This window comes from Musa acuminata, chromosome BXJ3-6 (assembly GCF_036884655.1).
Source record: "Musa acuminata AAA Group cultivar baxijiao chromosome BXJ3-6, Cavendish_Baxijiao_AAA, whole genome shotgun sequence".
Lineage (NCBI taxonomy): Eukaryota > Viridiplantae > Streptophyta > Magnoliopsida > Zingiberales > Musaceae > Musa > Musa acuminata.
Window position 1 is genome coordinate 2,841,806 of NC_088354.1, and position 22,146 is coordinate 2,863,951.

Genomic DNA, 22,146 nt, shown 5'->3' on the forward strand with positions numbered 1-22,146 from the left:
TCTTCGAGTCTGAAATATGACAGAGAAAAGTGCTGATGCCATGGAAAATGAGAAGCCCATGCTTGCAAACCTTGGAATTAATGCAGCTGAGGTGATATCTGCAGCAAAAGGATGAAAACTGTGTCTTCGAGGAAGAAGAATCAAACGTCACCCCCCTAAAATAAGCAGATATGGTTGATTGAGTAAGCATTTGTGCCATGCCATCGATTGAACCCTCGTAGATTGTGTACAATCCATTGTTACATCTCCAACCTTGAATTCCTTACATGTGTGTTGATTGTATCAATTGCATTGATTCCTTGTCGAAGTGATCGAATCAATCGATAGCTCTCGATCGATCCAACTGTGTGTACACGTCAGATGTTTGGCATCACAGATCGTCCACGTGTTGTTGTCAATCAGATGCCACTTCGAGACATACGTGACCGTCGCACGACTCTTAAAGCGTACATACACATCTCGACAAATCATAGGTCGTCCACGTGTTGCAAATGAGATGCCACTTCACTACGTAGTTCGGGTACCCCGGGCACGAATCTTGAAGTATCGACGAATCATAGAACGTCCATGTTTTGTTAATCAGATGCCACTTCGATATATGGTTAGGGTACCTGGGCACGAATCTTGAAGCGCGTTTATTACATCGACGAATCATAGATCGTCCACTGTTTGTTGATCAGATGTCACTCCAATATGTATTAGGGCAACTGGGCACGAATCTTGAAGCGCGCAGCAGAGGCACCGTGCCTGCTTTTTATTCTCCGTGAGCTGCGCAACAGAGAGGGAGAGGGGAGAGCGAGAGGGAGGAGAAGGGGACTAGTGCGCCGTTACCGAGGGCGGGCATGCTTCCTCCCCTTCTCCTCTACCTCCTACGCCGACGAGTTCTGCCGTCGGAAGTGAGCGCTCCTTTCGGGAGTGTGTGTGTGTGTGTGTAATATATATATGTTCAAGAGGCGATGACGATGAAACCTTCCTTGGGGGAGGCGGTGGCGGGGCAGCTCGGATGGCTTTGCCGCTGCTCCGCAGGGCAAGCAACCGCTGCAGCCACTCCTCCAACAGAGAACGGATGGTTTGTTCTCCAACCTGTCCGTGATGGATCAAAGGCGAATCCGAGCCTCCCCTTCTTCCTCCTGTTTCCGTCCTTCAAGATCATTCCAATATATTCTTTTTCTCTACAATCTTTCTTCCATTTTCTTTCTTTTGGATCACATTCAGTCTGAAGCTTGATTCTTTCTACGGGTAATCGATTCAGCATTCCTGCTTCGATTTTAGGTTGTTGATCTATATTTAGGGTTCTTCTTTTTACAAGATTTCCTTTTTGTTTATGGTGCGGTGTGTGTCTGATTTCCAATTCGTTTAGAATTTCTGGTTTCGAACTCTGCATTTTAATTTTTGTGATTGGTTGGTGTGGCTAATAGATGCCTACATTTTTAGGGTTTCAATTTATAGTGTTTCATGGATTTGGAATGACCTAAGGCAGGCAAGGAACTTCGAACCCCAAGGCTTGCATGACTAGGGTTTCAATCTATGGTATTTCGTGGATTTGGTCGTTCTATTCTTTTTGTTGTGTTGCAACCCCCAAATTTATTCTGATATTATAAGCTTCGAATAAAATAATCGAGACTTCAATTCAAGCCGAGAGAGGGTGGCCGTAGCAGAGTCTGACATTGATGAGACGTGTCGGGCTCTTGCTGGACGTGATGAGTATCCGCTCCTTCCTTATCTAATAAAAATACTGTTTATCTAATAAAAATACGACTTTGATGAACAGATTCGACTGCTTGCAAATTCCTTAATGCAAACTAACATTATCTTTGGGCAATTGCCCAAAATAAATCTTCAAGATCTGGGGTTTCCATCTTCACGTTCTACGATGGCTTTATGCAATCTTCACGTTTTGATGTCCTGTTTCGTACCCATTTTTTCGGTTCTTCGAGACCTTTTTGTACCTCTTTGCCTTGTGAGTTACCTGCAAGATCAAACAGCTTCAGTCTCATCTTGCAGCTGTAAAAAGCCTTGATTGCTAACAGCAAGTCCTGAATCAAATCCCGTCTTCACCCTTTTTGCAGTTGCAGCCATCTCTTGGTTCTGTTATTCAGAAGTCTCTTACATGCCGATGTGGGATCGCGTGGGCTTTGAAATTTTTGGCCGTGTAAGTTCAAAAAGTTCTTCTTTGGATAATGTTCAGTGTCCCAAAGTTCCCTCCTAAATAACTCTCTCATCCAGTGTCAGATTTTATGGATATGAACCCTATTCTGCTAAATTCAGTGATTTGTTTTATATTCATATCTACTAGATCATATTCTGCCAAATAATTTGGAAGTATATTATTCTCATTATTTTATGACTATTCTGGAACCCTTTGTGCATATCTTCTGAATACGCATGATATCAAATGTTGTGTGTAGATGAAAACACTTGTATATGGGTAATATCACCTATAAATGGCTGCATGTTATGTTCCGTGCTCAAAATTTTGCCAACAAACGATTATGTGGAGGCTCTAATTTACTTGTTATTGCCAGTTTTCCTAGTACATGTTTTTAGCCCTTTTTCAAATAACAAGTTTTTTCTCCTGCCTTCTGTTTTTTTAAATATTTTATAAAGTTTGAGCAATTGTTCCATCAGCCAACTGACTGAAATCCAGCCTTGGCCAGGCTGATGGCCAGTTGGGTTTGATATATATTGTTTGAAAGGCAGCTCATTGGATCTTGGTTAACCCATGGTTATCCTCCTGTCTTTGGATTCCTCTCTCTCTCTCTCTCCCTCGCGCCCCCCCCCCCCCCCCCCCCCCTAGGAGTTGGCTGTGGTGGTGGAATTTTTCATGTTTTCTATCTTTTTTTATACAAGGAGGTGATGATGATTTACTTGGAAAGGGCAAAACTTTGTTATTATGTCTTTGCTGCCGTTGTTGTTGTTGTTGCTGCTGTTTGTTTTACCCTATTGTGGTAACTATGGTGGTCCAACAATTGGGTGCTGTAATAAGACTGGCGAGGCAAGACTTGGATGGGCTCTTACTCTGTGAGCAACCAGTTGCAGCCATGTCTTATTTCAGTTAGAAGGAAAAGTCCTGCTTGCTCTAATTGATCCTGACAAACTGTGGTATGGGAGCATGCAAAGAACTGGACATATATATATACATATATACATACATATATATATTCACCCTTCCTTGTCATACTCAATGTTTGAAAAGATGAGTAAATCTGAGCCTCCTCTGGTCAACATATTTGGTGAACTTTTTGAAGTAGTAAAATAGTTTCAAGATGGGCAAATCTAAGATTATGTACTCCATTGTCATGTTCGGACAGATTTTTCAATTCTTAAGTACAAATGATGATGGGTAGGGTACACGAATGAATTTTGTTGTATCTGTTTCCAAACTTAGCTATCTTTTATTATCTATTTTCTGAGATATACCCATGACTAACTACTGAGATACCCAAATCCTCCTCAGCTCTCTATTTTCTGTCTTGTACTCATTCCAAACTCAATTTACAGGTATCTTGTTGTAGCTTAAGGGGCTTAGCCCTTAGGTATGCACAGAGTACATGAAAAACTCTGACCTGCTGCCATCTAGAAATGGAAATGGGAATATGACAAAATTTTCACTCTTTTTGTTAGCAAAGCCTTCTTGAAACGTAACATCTTCCTATAGGCATCGTACAGGCCATTAACGAGAAATTGATTCTGCTTTCTTTTTTGTTAATAATTTTTTGTTTTTTCTTTATACCTGAGCTCATTTTCCATTGTGGTAGATGTCTTTGGTACTAAAGTTGCTCTTTATGTGAAATTATTCAACTTTAGTACTTAGAAAATTGTCTTGTTTACCACATTGTGCTTAGTGTTTGACAGGATCTGCATATCGAGTGTATGAATTCTCAAACTTACAAACTACTGTGTGCAGAAGAGATGCCCGGAACAAAAGTTCTTTGATGTATTGTCAGTCATCTTTTATATCTTTTCAGAAGCTACAGATTGGATGTGGCCTGAATCAGTGGGCGTTATCTAGTTGCAATAAGACCGAGTCAGCGCAATTCAAAGCCTAAGGCCACCTGCATGCTTGAAATGAAATATGCACTGCTGTTTTATCAACTTGAAAGCGCAAGTCTCTTTGAATCTGTACCTATTCTCCTGTTTTAGACTACTCGTTCTTGTTGCTACTGGTGATTGGTTTTGCAATTCTCAACGACATTAAACTGAATGAGCTGCCCCTGAAATTGTGCTAGCCAGAGATTAGCATTCATCATCATGTTCAGTAGTCATTTGCTTGAGAACTGATGCAAGCACGTAAACTGGGACTAGGATTTGTACTGTGGATTGTTCGAGTTGGATATGTCGGCAGATGCATGGTTTTCCAAATTATCCCATTCTTTCAGCTGCTAAACAGTATGTTTGTCGTGTTGTCAAATACAAGCTTTTTTAATCAGGGAAGGATTATTGTCTGGTTCAAAATCAAGAAGAAGAAACAATTTCATGAAGAAAATAATAAAGAAGATGTACATAATTTTAACATGGTATATAATAATATTTTTAATTTTGGTAATGATTGTGAGATAAATATTAACAACTCTAGTGTCAACAATATCTATGCATAAATCCTCTTTTAATCAATTGAGATTCAAGCATTAATCGATTTAAATTTATATCATTTTTTAAATGTAATTACACTCATTATAACTATACATCCATCTTTTCAAATTTTAGAAATGAAATTTTAATTTTAAATTATTTTTAATTAAAAATAATAATAAGTTATCGGTTCAATATCAATTCTAAGTTTTCAAAAATCAAAATCATCGGTTCTGAAACCGAAGCCATTCACATTCGACTGCTTGCTAGAAGCAATGCCACAAAATGTTACGTACTTAATTCTTATTCATGAACATCATCACATAAAAATCGTAGACAAGAAATAGACTTTCTAAAGCATTTGCCGGATTGCTGTAATCTCCGAAAGCAGAAACAATCACAATTATGCATCATCTTGTAAGGAAAAGTATGGGTAAGACCCACCCCATATATTGTTGACCTTGACATGAGAGTTGCCTGTAGTCATTACCTGGTTTGACCATGAAACTGCCAATTCACAGAGATACGGTATTCTATCTTTCCATTAAACTCACTTGCTACACACAACTAACTCTCCATTCGGCATTCCCATTCCACGGAAAAAACGTGCACGAAAACAATCCCAACCAGAAAGGGAAAGACGGTCATGCCACATCACCCAGCACGCGGCATAATCGCTGGCCGGCCAAAGACCCAAATAGAAGTCGTCGTAACATAAATCAAGACGTTGTCATTCTCCATCAGCACAAAAGAAACAGATTCATGTCAATCTTTTATGATTGACCAGCAAAAGATTCAGTATCAATCTTGCATGATATGATTTGTATCAGAGAAGCCATCTCTACTCATCTGAGATCGGTTTTTGATGTTTCCTTGGAATTAATGGGACAAAAAAGCATGCACATAAGGTGAGTGTTAAGGAAGAGAGAGAGAGAGAAGGCATGAATGGGGAACTTAAATGCTATTTTCCTTGTTGGCTCCTCTTTCTCTGTGCAGTCTTCAATTTTATCTACAGGTAACTGTAGACCTGTGCTTGTTTCCTTGGAAATGAGATGTGAGATGGCGCAGAATCCTCATCATTCGCTACTCTTTCTTTCTTTCCATGTAGACTTCCAAGGAGAAGCCCTCCTTTTAAGTCACCGCCAACGAGCAGAGCCAACGAGCCATCCATCAAACCTAGACTAGACTTCCATGGCAGCACTTGGGTTCGCCGTTGATGCCACTCTCTCTCGGACTTCTTCCGCCCACTCTGATACCCGTGTCGCCAAGGACGAACCTGTCATGCCGTTGGAGGAAGAGGAACAGCGGCAGGAAGGGATCGGAGAGCAACCCGAGTTCAATGGGAAGCTGTTGGACCTTAGCTTGTCCAACTCGGACACAGAGAAGACCACGTCGCCGGGGACGCCAGTGTTTGTGCTCAATCTCATCGAGTCCTTGGGTTCCGTGGAGCCACCGAATCCGGAGTCGTCGGAGTCGGAGCCCCGCGTGTTCTCGTGCAACTACTGCCGTCGGAAGTTCTACAGTTCGCAGGCGTTGGGCGGGCATCAGAACGCGCACAAGCGCGAGCGGTCCCTGGCGAAGAACGGCGGCCGCGGGGGTGCCCGGCTCGGCGACCAATTCAGCCACAGGCTTCCGCCGAGCATGGCGGCGCTGCCACTGCACGCGTTGTACGGCGGGCGGCATCTGGGCGTTCAGGTGCACTCGATGATACACAAGCCTTACTACGGCACTTCCTCTGGCCTCGTGTTACACGAACAGCACCGGCCGACGATGATCTTCGACCAGCAACATGGCGTCGGCACAAGGACGTCGGTTCTCGTGGAACGGTTCGACGAGCCTGGGGTAATGACCGGGGACATCCGATGGGTTGACGCCGGAGACAGTGGTGTAGGGAGCAGGAAGGAGGTGCAGATGCTTGACTTGACCTTAAGGCTGTAGAGAGGTGGTGTTAGGAGCTCAGCGGTTGCTTCTTCTTCCTTTCACTTCATCCCCCTGTTCTGGTTCTCTCTCTTGGTGAAACCAATGGTTAATATAGATTGCTTGTTCAGAATGAGGAGCTTCACCGATTTGCCGAATCGTAAACTCCTTTCTGTTTAGGCCATAACATGGAAGAAGAGAGAAGGAAACACAGTATAAATCCGATAACAAAGTGGCAAATATGGTCTTTGATCATCCTTACTGATTAAGATGACACTTAATTATCTTGGATAATGCATGCATGTAGTATTATCCAATGAAAGAAATCTCAAATATCACAAATTTCACTTTAAATAAACCCTTCTCTAACATATAATCAATTTTTTGATATATATATATATATATATGCACCACTAAAGCCTTGTAGTGAACTTTATTCTGCAGTGATAATTACAAAGGTATTTTTGCTGTCAACTCTATATAATAAGTCACCATTATCTCAAAAACAGTGCTTTAGACAGCACAAAAATGTGGCAATAACCATGGATATGGATGTAAAAAAAAAAAAAAAAACTTAATTTAATTTCAATCTTCCATGCAATAAGGTAAGTTGAATTTACAGGCCACAAGAAATAAAGAGAGAGAGAGAGAGAGAGAGAGAGGTGTACAGCATAGTTTTGTTTAACTTCATCCAGAAGCAGTTATTTAAGATTATAGGCATATATTGCATTGATTTCAAAGACATAAAGAGCCATTACAACTAGATTAAACTCCTCTGCAGGAAGTAAGCTGGCATCATGACAAGAGAGTAGGCTCAAATGCAGGAAATGCTTAAGTTTCTGAGGGCCAGTTAGGAATAAGAAGGGACCTGCAGGTTGTAGTAGTAACAGCAATTACTAACCACAAATTAGTGCAATAAAACTTGCTTTTCCACAATATCTTAATGCATTTAGGTACTTGAAAGGTTCAGGTGAACTATAGGGAATTTTCTTCATCCTTGCATCATTTGATTTGATGCTCCTATTCAATGAGAATCTACTGTTGGTCTTTATCCTGCTACATCAATAAGCTTTGTTTAGAATCAATCCCCTTTACAACTTACTAATAAAAGAAAAAAAGGAAAAAAATATTGTCTTTTCAAAAGGTCTTTGCAAGTGAGTGGAATCATCAACATTTAATTCTCAGAGAATCTAGAAAGAACAGCTTATGGCTTATAACATGTACAAATTATTATTTTTATTCAAATAACTAACAAATTTCTTATGGAGAAATATTCTTATGACATGTTGGCTAGCAAAGAAAAGATATTTGAGCTGTTCTGAATAAGAACTTGTAACAATGTGTACAATGAAATGAAGAGAGATGAGTTATTGTAAGGTTATAGACTATGTTTTCGGCTTTAAGGCCACTAGTGATTGGGCTAACCCAACTCGATTACTGGGCTGCATTACCACATTGGGTTGGACCTGTTGAGAGTCTTTGGAATAACCCAACCGATAGAGACATTTCCACAAACACTTGATGTGCACTATATAAAAAAAATGTGTACCTTGCTTTGGCTGCGATTCGCACCGATGTCGGTAGCAAAGCGTATCCGACGGTGATGGGCACCGTGTTTACAGCGCGTCCGTCATGGCCCACGCCGCCTCTTTCGCTCAGCGGCACAGCCGTCGCCCTCTGACTCATTCCCAGCCTGTCTCTCAATACAAAAATGCGTACAGCGTGGGGGATCGAGGAGAGATCCAGAGGCTCGAGAGCGGAAAGGTTTCATCTGGTGCAGGCGCAACGATGGCCACTGTAGCAGGGCATGCCCTGCTACAGTGCGTCTTCGACCGATGCATCGCCGCCTTCGACACGGAGGTGCGACGGCGGCCATACCACCGCAACTGCGGCTGCGCCTTGCACCGAGCCGGGCAATCCCCGGAGGGCCTCCCCTGCAACGGCCGCGTCTCGTTCCGGATCCATCCATCCGGGGGAGATCTCGCCGCTTCCATGTCGGTCTCCGGCGGGCCGAAGACACAGAGCTGGAAGACGAAGCCCCCACCTTATGCAGCGAAGTGATGTGTCTGAGCCCTTCTATCTATCTATCTAACTATCTATCAATCAAAACCAAACCTTTGCTTTCATCGTTCTTTCTTTCTTCTTCTCATTCCAAAATCTAAAATGAAGCCGACCAAAAATTTCAGCAACTTTGGTATGAACCTTTTTTGATCCCTTGAAGTGATTTCTGTGGATTGAATCTGTAGCAGGCAGCATTAAACGCCATGTAAATTATTTCTCAAGGAATCAACGATGAATGCTTGATCAAATTCTTTCATCTCAGTACAATGTAAGATGTTTCTATCATGCAGATGGCTTCGTATCGTCATACGATTCGCTAAGTGAAAACCACACAAAAATATATTTTTTCTTATAGTGTTTTAATATGATTTTTTTTATAGAAATAAAAAAAATACGATAAAATCTAATTTTGTCGTAAAAGAAGAGAAAAAAAAAAATCATTTCGAGGGAATCGACCTCCTTGATAAATAAAAAAAATAAGTACATTCTTATTTATCAAGATTCTTAATAAATAAATCAATATAAAAAAAATATCTGAACTAAATAAATTCAATAAAATATTATTCAAAACTTAAAAAATAAAAACATCATAAAAGACAAATGATATAATATTATCCTAAAAATAAAAACTAACCAAAAAAGAAAAGAAAATCTTAAACATTACATTGGAGCTTCTACAACTTGCATACTCTGCCTAAGATGATTCACATGTGTTGTGCTTCTTATGATATGTTAGTAGATCATGACTTTAGTAATAAATACATGTGAGCACACCTAAGAACATGTTTCTATTTGGTGTATCTAACAAATGATTATGGAGCTCCACTCCAAAACAAAAAAAGGAAATTTGTGTAGTTGTCAACTCCCTTTTGTGTTTCCTCAACAGTTCAAAGACAGCCGTCATTTCACTTTGTGGTAGTCCTCGAGAAATCCAGCCGGCAAACCTTACACCTAGTCTCATTGATCTCCTCCCACCATCTTCTCTCCTCCTCATTTTCTTGCACCACCTCTCTCCGCGAACACCTTTCTTAAGTCTGATGGCCAAGCTTCATGGAGATAGGGTAGCAAAAGTGGGTTTCGAAGGCCATGAAGAGGAGGAGTTCGGAACAGGAGGTCATCTCCTTAGCTGCTTCTGCCTTCTGTGCCCGCTCGGAAAGCCGGAGAGGGTCGGTTATCGGTCGCTGCCGCATGGAGATTGCACCAAAGTCAAGTGCTGGGAGGGCGGAGGTCAGCGAGCAAAAGACCTCCTCCTCTTGGAGTCCATGGCGAGGATGAGGTGGAGATCTTTGGCGAACAAGGTGATGAGGAGCCGCAACAACATCAAGAGAAGAAAACCTTGTCTCTCTTATGACTCGAGGAGCTACAAGTTGAACTTCGATGATGGTCCTGATGGTTGAGTCGACGATCGATGCTCATTGCATAGTGTTGATTGATTCTTACAGCCACTGGATCTTCTTCTTGTTATTTCACTTGTGTTTCTTTCCTTGGCTATCAGTCATGCGTTCACCATAAAGATATCTTGAGATGTAGCAGAAGAACTAGCCTTGTAATTCATAGAAAGGATATCTTTCAGTGGTCTTCTGATGATTTCTGTAATCTGATTGCAGGTGTATTTCTTTCTTCATGCATTGTCTCCATGCTCGATTCCCCCCCCACTCCTTTCTTCACAAGATCTCATTGCTTTCTGCTGTGATGGAAGCTGAAGCAAGAAGCTGCCTTAGAGCAAGCCAGTTCACTTGTGGGTTCCCGATACCATCACCATTCATCTGTCCTCCATTAGTCTGTCTTGCCTGTGCAAGAAAACGTGTGTTTTCTTGAACTGATATGTGATTCATAGGTTCATCAACGATCAAAATATATAACACAGCTTTAAGATTAGACATTCATTCGATGGTGCGAGACAGCGGTGATGGGCTCGTGACCGCTAGCACAGCTTTAAGATTAGAGATCAATTTGATGGGGAGAGAGTGAGCTGATGGGCTGTTTTGGGCGGCCCAAACGAAATCCATCTACGAAAACGAGGGTGCAGAGTATTTTATCCACCGTTAGATGTAATTTCAACGGTAGATCTAAAGCCTTAAGTCCCCATCATCTCTGTTCCCGATCCCCGATCGCAGATTCCACCCCGGTTTCGCGGCTCCCGCGCTCCTTTCAGCCTTCGTCCGACTTCCATCAGCTACTACCAGACCAGATCACAGCACAGGTAGAGCCTCTCTCCCTCCCTCCCTCCCTCGCCCCCCGGTAGCTGTAATCTTATTGTTGGGACCTTGTCAGCATTTTTGTCATGGAACTTGAGTATGATGTTTGGTTAGGGTTACAATGTTGCATTATAAGCATAGTTAAGTGAGAGATCTGGATGCAAGTTGGATGAAATATGATTATATTAGAACTGATAGATTTCAGTGTCTGATCTCTCAATTTTGTACTCAACCGACAGAAATTTTCTTCGTCGTTCGTTTCAGTGCAAGAAGCAATATTTATTTTATGTTATTGATATGATATACGTTGTAATTTCTCTAAATCTTGATCAGGTTGGTGATAGTTGTTGCTAGTTGAAGACTTCGAACGAGTGTTTGGACTTATCGTCCATTTTAGTCATATAATATAGACATTTTGTGGTGTTGATTGGTTCGAGATGGTAGTCGCTTGTTCTAAGCTTTCGATTATAAATTCTCCATCATGATTGAAATTCTTTTTTATTGTTTAACACTTTAAGATGGACCAATGTTCTTGTTAATCATAATCGTGTAGCATTTTGAGAAGGATTGTGTACTCTCTCTTGCTTAAAAATGTTTCTTTCCGTTGTTTATGATTCGATGGAATATAAAACTGGCGATACAGTTTGCAAAAATATAGAACTGGTAAGCTTGAATCGACCCGGGATCTAATTCCTGCTTGTTCATATACATAGTTTCTTTAATTTATAGTTATCCTATAAATTATTGTCTAATTTGTAAGGTTTTATTCTTGCATGGAGCTTCTTTTATTTCTTGACAGCATTTGGTTAAGCAAGCATTACCAGTTTCTGGCTCTATGATGAAGATCTTATTCTCAATTTTATAGTTCACTCTATAGCATAACACAGTCAGCCTTTACAAGACATTCTTATTTATACATGTATAAATGCTTCTTAGTCTTATCCTGTGAAGGATTTCTGATTTATATGTTAGTATCCATGACTTTCAACAATGTACTCAATAATTTGGTACTTCAATTAGTTTTTGCCATTGCAATTGATCTCAGAGCAAATAGTCTTGGTTAGTATCAGAAGTTGGTGAAATAAATACAGTGAACATTGTACAATTCAAAATAAAGAATCAACATGGGATCCTGTGGATGAAGTTATTGGATTGTGACACCAAACAATTTAGTTGTATGACCCTTATTTTTCTTTTATTTGTAATTATGGCAAACAGCTCTGTTGTGTCTCAAACTTGTGACTGGTTTTGGATTTCTGTACACCAAACCTTCCGATATAACATAAGAGGGTGCTAACTATGCATATGACGTAGAAAATAGATCGATTTGATATCATCCTTCAATTTGAATTAGGAAAAGCTATGTCTCCTTGCATAATATAGATTCCAAACATTCGTGATCTGTATGTGAATGAGTCGAATTACTTATCCATCGGTGTATTAGAGAACTATCTCTCCAAAGATTGTTATCGATGTTACCTTCAAGAGTTCAAGTCCAGGGCACAAAATAGGAGTGCTCCAACCAATATTACCTTCTCATGCAGCAAACCTGTGGAATTATATGCTAAACTTTGTTTCCAAAAAATTGAAGTGATTGCTCTATTTTTTTCTGCATTTTTAAGAATGTCTCGCCGCTACGATAGCCGGACAACAATTTTCTCCCCTGAAGGACGCCTCTACCAAGTGGAGTATGCTATGGAGGCCATTGGCAATGCCGGGGCAGCTATTGGCATCCTAGCACGTGATGGTGTTGTCCTGGTTGGCGAGAAGAAGGTTACCTCAAAACTTCTCCAGACATCCCGGTCAACTGAGAAGATGTACAAGATTGATGACCACCTTGCCTGTGCTGTTGCTGGCATCATGTCTGATGCCAACATCCTTATCAACACTGCCCGTGTGCAGGCCCAGCGTTACACCTTTGCCTATCAGGAGCCCATGCCTGTTGAGCAGCTGGTTCAATCACTTTGTGATACCAAGCAGGGCTATACCCAGTTTGGTGGCCTCCGGCCTTTTGGTGTCTCCTTTCTTTTTGCAGGATGGGACAAAAATTTTGGATTCCAGCTGTACATGAGTGACCCTAGCGGCAATTACAGCGGATGGAAGGCAGCAGCAATTGGTGCCAACAACCAGGCAGCACAGTCAATGCTGAAGCAAGACTATAAGGATGAAATTACAAGGGAGGAGGGGGTTCAGCTCGCTTTGAAGGTTCTGAGAAAGACCATGGACAGCACGAGCCTGACATCAGAAAAACTTGAACTGGCAGAGATTTTTCTAGAGCCCACTGGAGAGGTGAAATATCAGGTGTGCAAGCCGGAGCTGCTAGAGAGGTTGCTGGTGAAGTGTGGGGTGACCCAAGCTGCTGCTGAATCCACATAAATTTGTTCCTGGTGCATGCTTTTAGGACCATTGGAAAATGTGTAACTTAGCATTTGGAGCATTACTATATACCTGTTTAGAACTGATTGTCATATTTATGTTTTGATGTATAAACTCTCCAAATTAGACATACTTCTCCTTTCCATGTTGTTGGAACTGTCAATTCAGATAATTGGGGTATGACATTCGTCTTTCAAGGGCTTCTGTGATGCAACTGCTATGGATAGGATGAGCTTCAAAACATGTGGTAACAGTTTATAAGTTGCATTCTACTCTGCTTATGTTCTTGTTTATTTAAGGATCGGTGTCATTATCATATTTTCGGATCTTGTGTCTTAGAGTAGGAAAAACTGGTATGGTTTCTTTCATGACATTTTACTTCATGCCTATTGAGTTTCTGGTACAACCGGTGCTCTTTTATTAGCTTTACATGATCAAGGCAAGTTGTAGACATGTGAAAATAATGCAATCTGTCTTGGTTATCATTACCTTCCCAATAAATCATCAAATCTTCTTATTGTACTTCATACTTCATATGTATTGAGAAAGTATATAGCACTGCCAACTGCAAATGTCTACTCCGCTGGTGGTGCTCCAGACCTGTCTTTGGAGCATTTAATTGGACCGAGCATAACGAGATGCCTAAGTCAGCTACATCTAGGAAACAATGACAGTACAAGAAGAGATGGGCACTAAACAATTTGAGAGTGACTGTGGGAGCCATGGCCACAGCAAATGGGTGCTAGAGATCATTTTAAGATGGTGGTATTAATGCTTTCTGGGATTTGTATTGCCTTGGCATGTGCGGTGGATGGAGAAAGAAGGATAACTGATGAAGACAGGCCAGCTCATAATCATTTTACAAAGGTCAATAAGGTAAGATATATTTGCTGATCAAATGTTGTATGTTTCTAAACTGGTGAAACTAATGTTGTAATTTTGTTTCAGGATGATTTTGGAGATGTTTTTGACGGCTGGATCTTTACAAGCAATCTGCTTTTGACCATCCATTGCTCTTAAGATTCATACCATACAGGTTAACATTTTTAATGTTTTTTGGATTAAATGCAATTTTACTGACAAGCTTACACATTATGGTAATTCCCAACAATTAAGACAAATATGAGGTACATCCATGTTGTTACAGTTTCTATTTGGTACACCTCAACATATTAAAGGGTAATCAGAAATTTAAATTAAATTAGTAAGTTCTTTGATAAACACCAAATAATTAAAGCACATCATTTTCTTAAGCACTATATGCATGGAATTTTAACATTCTTAATTTTTAATTATGAGGTTCATAGTGTGTCTTTAGTGTACAATCAATCTTGTTAATTTATGTATAATAAAAAAGTGGGAATGAGACAGAGAGATTTGCCAAATCATGCTTGTTTCAAGGCTGATTGATCCCATTACCAGCCAGAGTGTATTTGTTTGTTTTGGTAATGATGGTTCAGGCTTGTTCTAGGAAGAAAAATAATAACTTCTGATGGAGCAAGCAAGAGGCATATCAGTTCAGTCATCATCAATTTTAACTTTGTTGGAAATATCTTACATGTTAAAATTGGATGTCCATAATGCTTCTGAAGAAAGTGCACAAATAATGGCAAAGGATACAAGCTATTATTGCATTATATTTCACTAATCCATATTTAATTTACTTCTTTGAAAGTTGAGCAGAGTCTTTGGAAATTAATGACCTCGTTGTACAGATGAGGTCAACTTCACTTCCAAGATATCATCAGCAGTAATGATGACTGAAGAGCTGTACAGAGGGTATTATTTCAATCATGAGGACTCCAGGGAAACTTTGGAGATGTGCCCATGCCAAATTCCACATATGGTGCTGTATATGTTAGTAACTTAGAGGACCTTCTTATACCATCCATATAAATTGTCTCATGCAGTAAGCAATGAACTTTGTTTGTCAGTATCTTTTAGCAATCTAGGCAACAAACTTAATCCACAAGTGAATTCAGGTATCCAAAGTAAGCAGGACTTTCTAGCTTCTTATTCCTGAGAATGTTTGACATGTAAATGAGGCAGAAAATTGGTCGCTGAAGTGATGCTTCGAATAAACATAGTATTAGTCTTTTTATATATTAATGTGGATAGATATATCAACTCGGATCCGTGGCGCAATGGTAGCGCGTCTGACTCCAGATCAGAAGGTTGCGTGTTCGATTCACGTCGGGTTCAAATCCCAGGCAAATGTTTTTTTGACGCTTATTTTTTTGTTTGACGCGCTCCCTAGCCGTCCGATGCCAATCAAACGATCACAGCTTCCCCCCTTGTGGGGCCCACAATGGTGGCCCATCTCACCCTCCAATAGCAAAGACAGGTAGATGACGCCTCATTAGGCTGAATTCACCATCTTATATATTAATGTGGACAGCTATACCAACTCGGATCCGTGGCGCAATGGTAGCGCGTCTGACTCCAGATCAGAAGGTTGCGTGTTCGATTCACGTCGGGTTCAAATCACGGGCAATGTTTTCTTGACGCTTTTTTTTGTTTGACACGCTCCCTAGCCGTCCGATCCCAATCAAACGATCGCAGCAGCCCCCCTTGTGGGGCCCACAATGGTGGCCCATCTCACCCTCCAATAGCCAAGACGGGTAGACGAAGACCGTATTCGTCTGAATTCACCACCTTTTATATCGATGTGGCCAGCTATACCATCTTATTGCGTGTTCGATTAACGTCGGGTTCAAATCCCAGGCAATGTTTTTTTGTCGCTTACTTTTTTGTTTGACACGCTCCCTAGCCGTCCGATGCCAATCAAACGATCCCAGCATCCCCCGTTGTGGGGCCGACAATGGGGCCCATCTCATCCTCCAATAGCAAAGACAGGTACACGAAGACCGACGCGCGCCTCATTTGGTTGAATTCAACACCTTATATATTGACGTGGATAACCATTGCAACTCGGATCCGTGGCGCAATGGTAGCGCGTCTGACTCCAGATCAGAAGGTTGCGTGTTCGATTCACGTCGGGTTCACATCCCAGGCAATGTGTTTTTGACGCTTACTTTTTTTTTGACACGCTCCCTAGCCGTCCGATGCCAATCAAACGATCGCAGCATATCCCGTTGTGGGGCCCACAATGGGGCCCATCTCACCCTCCACTAGCAAAGACAGGTAGACGAAGACCGACGCACGCAACCCGCTTCGCCTCTCTCTCTCTCTCGACTCCACCGTTGTGGGCCCCACGACGGTGGCGAATCTCACCCTCCAATCGCAATGCAGGCAGGCGTCGACGACCCACGCGTCGTTTGCCTGGAGTTCCTACCTGACCACGAGCATCGAGACGAATCAACAGAAGACTCAACTTAGGTAATGTCATTCCTCATAATAGTTCAGAGGTCAACATATCATCATCATATTCCATCCATATAAGCTTTGTCACACTGAATAGGACAGCAAGCTGAAACCACATCATGTTTGCAGTCTATCACCTATCAATCACCCACCACAGGTGCATTGCCCTTTTCATGATGGTGGTGGAGAAATAATTGCAGAGATCACATATGGTGGTGGTGGTGTTCTCTTTTCTCAAGTCAGCCTATTCCATGGAGGAATCAGCCTACCCTGATTATTACAGGTTCCCACTCTAAACTCTAACTCTGGTGTTACTCCTTCTGTTGATGCTTTTGTACTGCAACATGGGCCAGCCAGTAGAGTATGACTGTGAACACACCATCTCTCTCTCTCTCTCTCTCTCTCTCTCACAGGAACCCTAACTGGAAACACAACTTGTTTTACCTGAGGCATGTTGTCTAGCTGATGGACCACATCACACTTCATTGTGCTATAAATGAGAGTTACTCAAACATTCTCGGGGTAGAAGATTTGAATAGCAAGTACTTTTGAAGTAAATAGGAAATAAATAGGGAAGGAGTCTACAAACCTACTGATAAAAATAATAAAAAATAAAAATAATTATTGAAGAAGTTTTATTGAAAATTTTTTAACTTAAATATATTAACATATCCCTCTCTTATTTATATAGATTAGGAGAAAGATTTTCCTTAATAGAATGGAGGATTTTCGAATAAAGAGATTTCCTCGCTTGCTACCAACAGTATAAACTAATTCTGTTTGAATTGGAGTCGAACTAAATATCATATTGATGAAGAATTGAAATCGAATCAAATCAGAATATGATTTCTAGAATCTTAAACCATAACTCAAATGTCCTTCCCTCTAAAGAATGGATCTTACTCTTTCAACAGCTTAACAAATGGCTAATTCGAGAGATATTTTAAAAAATAAATTATTTTAGTTCGAAATCGAAATAATTCAATTTGGATTTCAAATTTAACAAAACTCTTGTTGTTAAATTTGGAAACTCTTGATCTTATTGTACAAAACAAGGGATTAGACTTATCGTGACTCAGGCCTAATAGGTTAGTCGGCTTATCAATTTTGTTGGGCTCAAACCATTAATCAAAATACTTAAGTTAAAATTAATAATAATATACTTATCAAACCCTTATAAGTCAATTTTAATCTTACCCACTTCCAATTTGAGACTAATCGGGAGTGTTACAGGACTTGTTGTACGTACAAAATATCATGAAGAAAAGAAACTCTTGATCTTGATCTTTGATAGCTTTGGAGAGGTTCGATGTGAAATGAAACCGGAAGAAACAGGCTCATCCCCCTTGCCACTGTTAGGTCAAACATCCCTGCATTAGTTTCCATACTGATGCAATTGTAAAGGTAGCAAAGCTTTTGTTTTGGCTTAAACCATGCTGAATTCAGCTCCATCTGAATGCAAACTTTGGTCTCCAAAAATCTCCTTTATTACAGTTCTTTATGCGGCTATCGACAATTCATCAAACTCTTAACATGCAGCTCAATACCACATTTTTTCCTCATCATTGTGAGAGAGATCACACCACACAAAAAAAGAAGAAAAATTTTTAGTTAGTGAAAGTAAATTTCTCAATGAAACAAAAAGCATAGAGAAAAAGAAAAATTGATCACCTAAACCACAAACATAAGCAATGCAATTTGATGAATGCCATGGTTGTTGGTACAATTAAGAAGCCTACCTACAGTAGAGTAGTATTGTTTAATGAGCCAACAATGGCATGGCCTCCTCAGCTAAGACAAGCTATGATGCACAAGAGGAGACAGCTTTCCCTGTGGCAGGCCATTGGATTCCAAACCCTGCAACCTTTTCTAGCTTAAAGCCTTAAACTATTCAACTCGGATGCACATCACAGATTCCTGCAGCGTCTCCAGCAACATGATACAAACACACACACACACACACAATAAATGCATAGCATATATTTTGCAGGTCTACTGCCACCTCTATATATGTTCTTTGGAAGAAGCACCCTATCATAAATCTTATAGTATGCTTATCTGAAATCTGCATCATTTGCATAGCTAAGAAAGCTCTCATGAAATATGAGTCAATTCAGATGCAATGCTATTATTAACTAAAAGAATGGCATACTTACCCTTTACAATGAAAAATATGATTCTCCATGTTTAGACCTCTGCAGAGATTGTTGAGCAGATTTAGATCGGAAGGCATCTGCAATGGAAACTCAAAGATATTATTAGATCGCATTGCATCAGTATGTATCAAACTCGATACACTTAGAAAAAGTGGTGAGGGAAAAAGAAATATTAGGTGTAGTGAAAGCTTTTGGAGGCTTGTCATGCTATCCAATAAAATGGGAACTAAGCAAAAGCGTTTACAGTGACAGGCATGCCAAAACAATATGCATTTCTGCAAGAAAACAGTGAGTTCTCTGTTGAGGTAGCACAGCAGCTTTTCAGCACCATTCCATTCAATGAATGAATGGAAGGGTAGTGTGTGATCAAAGTCACACAGCAAAATGTGAGACTGATGAGAGTGGAGGAGGACATGTGAAGGATGCTCAACTGGTGGTGATAAAGTTGTGTTGTGTGGGTGGCTCCAATTGCATGTTCTCAAACAACTAAAACCTCCATAGGAGTCTCTATTATTTCCCCCTCCCTCTTCTTTAAGACTTGAAGAGGACCCCACACCATGCAAGCTGACACCAACCTAACCCTCAGATTCCTACTGTCCACCATTCAACTGAGGGTTCTGTGGAGGTGACAAGTGCTTTGATTTGTCTCCACTGATGTGAGGAGCTAAGCATCATTAGGTGAAGGGCTGGAGGAGCTCCAAATCTGTGCTGAAACACCAACCACAGACTTACTTCCTTCCTTCTCTAGCTTTCTCTACCTGCAGAAAGGAAAATTGTGTAAGTTTATGCAACTCATCTTCAACTTTCTTTTCCTATTTCTCAAGCAAAAAACTTGTTTTTATCTCATTTTTGTCCTCCTGAAAATGAACACAAGTCTGATCTGAAAGAGGGAGGTGTTTGGTTCTTCCCAGGGTGGACTCATTCTTTCATTCTGAAATATTTTGGAAGAAGTAGCTCGAAATACAATTTTTCTACATCATAAAACAAACAAAAACCTTGCTTTCAAATCTTCTTTTCTCATAAACAATATCCAACAAAAGGGGAAAGTCATTGAACATCAGTATGATAACATTAAGCAAGAATCACAAGTGTAATTTTGATTCAAATTCTAGTAGTTTCTTGAACTACAAACTGTATTATCAACTGTCCTGTTGTCAGACAAAATCCAACCTTTATAAAAGGATTGGAATTGAGATGAAATCTCAAACAAAGCTTGTGGCAGTCCCAGTTTTATGGGTTCAAAGTGCTTGCAAGAATCACAAGAAAAGGATGGGAATCACCTGACACATATGATTCCCATTTTATACCACCACCATCCATTTTGGTTCAGAAGTTGTAGGCAATCAGAACCACCTAAAGAAAGAGCATACAGTTCCAGTAGAGGATAAGCCAGCAAGATGGTATAGAGACTTCTTCATCCAAAGATCACAAAAAGATAAAGTTTGGCATTGCTTTAGCATCATGTTTACAGAACATGTTCTTCAAATATCTAAAAACGATGCTACAGTCCCTTTTCACTCTCCCACAACAACAAAAGAAAAAGGTTGCCAAGCACATCAGCACCTGAAATGATGCTGGAAAACCATGGAAACACTCAGCTACATCTATTTACTTTTGTCTTATGGCATTCACAATATGCAACTACGATAGGATACGATACGCCGGTCGAAAACTAAGCGGCAGCAACAGTTTCACCACCGTCGGAACTCTCAGAGCCATTGGTCGCCGGGGGAGTATCCTTCAAGGAAGTTAGGGAGCACTTCTCCTTCGGCTCGTCCTGGTTCATGTGCTGCTGCCGGCACTCGAGGCTACAGAATGCGATGTCACCCCTGTGGAAGAAAGATGCAATAGATATACAGCGAAACAGCAATGGTGTAATTAGGATTCTTCGAAACATGATGCCAAAGCAAGTACTAAAAAGAATTATGGAAGTACAACTCATGCAAAATAAGAATAATAGCAGCAAAGATCATTGATCTTTGTTATCCAGCCATTAAGAAATTATCATCGGCATGAAACAAAGTCCCATAGGAGGATCCAAGAGAATTTTAGTCAAGGCTTCCTGTGTACTGTGATCAGAAACTATGAAGATATACAGCGTTTTGTCCTCTAAAGCAACAGTTTGATGAATGAACGCTGAATAGAAGATGTGGATCAGCCTGAAGTTTAAGCATGGAATGACATCAGAAAGAGATCACACAAATCCTAAATCCTACAAAGACACTGGTAATGATTAATAAGGCAAATGGAAAGAACTGCAATCATCCCCTTGCCAAAATCTGCATAAGTAGCACTTGATCGGCCGGTGTTTGCAAGAGGTGGAAGAGCAAAAGACATTGATGAGTGAGGAGCTACTGTTTGAGACAACCTCGAAAGGCAGTAATACAAGCGAAACATTCCTGAGCTGACCGCAGCAGATCCATCATCTTCGAGCAGGAAGAATCAAGATTAAAGCATCAAAAGAAGAATCTATCAAGCCTGCACTTCATCGTCTCCATAAACTTCGCCTCAGAATCACCAACAGAATAGGAAAAAAAATTGAACCTTTAAGGAGACAAGCAAGATAAAGAGCACTAAAATGGACAGATGCACATGCACTCGAGCATCTCCATGATTCCACAGCAAAATCTCATCAAGATAAGAAGACAAAAACTAAAAAGTTGGAATTTTTACAAAGATTTGAGGCGAAAACTCACGAATCGAAGCAATAAATGAACATGCATGAAGAGATCTCAATGTTTCCTCGTCGAGACAGCGAGAAAACCCCCCAAAAAGATAGATCTTTTGAGGCAGAGAGCCACGGATGGAGCGGAGGAAATACCTATACATGAACGTGTCGCGGCCGGGGCCCAGGCGGCGCTTGCAGAGGCCGCAGGCCATCAAAAAGGAAGCGGTCTCCACCACCGCGAAGTTCCCGGAGTTCCTCCTCCGACCCCCGGCCCCGCCGCTCCTCCACAGCGCAGCCTCCTCCCCCCGCCGCTGGTTCCGCTGCTTCTGGAGGAGGTGGGGGTGGCGGCTCTGGTTCTCGGCCCCTACCTGATCGGCGGTCACCTGGCCCTCCACCTCGGCCGCGAACTCCGTCATGCTCGTCGTCCGCCGCATGGGCGGCCGCGGCCGCTTCCTCAGCAGCATCTCTATCCGTCTCCTCGCTGAGAAAGCGCGTAGCGGTACGTCCAGAGAGGTGAACGGGCGGTGAGCGAAAGCGAGAAGAGGAGGCAGTGAGAAGACCGCAGAGAGCGAAAGGGAAGGGAGGGGTTTGGTGAAGGCAAAAGTGGACGATTAAAGGAAGCGAACTACGAATCTGGACCGTCCGTTGAGATCTGATCATCATTGTTATTGCGTTTGAGAAGCGATCACTCAGTGAGATTATATTAGCGAGTGAGCCCATAAAAAGGGGGATTAAGATGGAGGGGATGACAACGAGACATGCAATGATGGCATCTACATCTTTGATTAGCATAAAATTATGCTATTATTTTGCCTATCTACCGTAGTGGTAATTATACCACCCAAAAATTAAGGACACAAAGCCATAATTAGAC

The 22,146-nt window shown here is 41.1% G+C and overlaps 3 protein-coding genes, 1 long non-coding RNA gene and 3 other non-coding genes across 8 annotated transcripts; 6 read left to right on the forward strand and 1 right to left on the reverse strand.

Annotated features, from left to right (window-relative positions):
- Positions 1 to 648: 648 nt before the first annotated feature.
- Positions 649 to 4,204, forward strand: LOC108953171 (uncharacterized). Of its 2 annotated transcripts, none has more exons than XR_010496975.1 (2): positions 649 to 1,960; positions 2,070 to 4,204. It is a non-coding gene; the product is annotated as an uncharacterized LOC108953171 (long non-coding RNA). The 2 variants fall into 2 exon arrangements; XR_010496976.1 differs by having other exon boundaries at positions 649 to 1,239.
- A 1,235-nt stretch (positions 4,205 to 5,439) lies between these two features.
- LOC135640211 (zinc finger protein 1-like) lies at positions 5,440 to 8,798 on the forward strand. Its single transcript, XM_065154448.1, has one exon. It carries the CDS (start codon positions 5,764 to 5,766, stop codon positions 6,508 to 6,510), a length of 747 nt encoding a protein of 248 aa, XP_065010520.1. The 5' UTR covers positions 5,440 to 5,763; the 3' UTR covers positions 6,511 to 8,798.
- Positions 8,799 to 10,612: 1,814 nt separating this feature from the next.
- Positions 10,613 to 13,321, forward strand: LOC103986702 (proteasome subunit alpha type-4-like). Its single transcript, XM_065154447.1, has 2 exons — positions 10,613 to 10,753; positions 12,371 to 13,321. Exon 2 carries the CDS (start codon positions 12,372 to 12,374, stop codon positions 13,122 to 13,124), a length of 753 nt encoding a protein of 250 aa, XP_065010519.1. The 5' UTR covers positions 10,613 to 10,753; position 12,371; the 3' UTR covers positions 13,125 to 13,321.
- A 1,933-nt stretch (positions 13,322 to 15,254) lies between these two features.
- Positions 15,255 to 15,326, forward strand: TRNAW-CCA (transfer RNA tryptophan (anticodon CCA)). The gene has a single exon. It is a non-coding gene; the product is annotated as a tRNA-Trp (tRNA).
- Positions 15,327 to 15,534: 208 nt separating this feature from the next.
- Positions 15,535 to 15,606, forward strand: TRNAW-CCA (transfer RNA tryptophan (anticodon CCA)). The gene has a single exon. It is a non-coding gene; the product is annotated as a tRNA-Trp (tRNA).
- A 451-nt stretch (positions 15,607 to 16,057) lies between these two features.
- Positions 16,058 to 16,129, forward strand: TRNAW-CCA (transfer RNA tryptophan (anticodon CCA)). Its single transcript has one exon. It is a non-coding gene; the product is annotated as a tRNA-Trp (tRNA).
- A 3,898-nt stretch (positions 16,130 to 20,027) lies between these two features.
- LOC135641783 (FCS-Like Zinc finger 7-like) lies at positions 20,028 to 21,865 on the reverse strand. The gene is made up of 2 exons (XM_065157492.1): positions 21,426 to 21,865; positions 20,028 to 20,433 (listed from the first exon to the last, which is right to left on the reverse strand). The coding sequence occupies exons 1-2, from the start codon at positions 21,734 to 21,736 to the stop codon at positions 20,277 to 20,279; spliced, it is 468 nt and encodes a 155-aa protein (XP_065013564.1). The 5' UTR covers positions 21,737 to 21,865; the 3' UTR covers positions 20,028 to 20,276.
- Between the last annotated feature and the right edge of the window lie 281 nt (positions 21,866 to 22,146).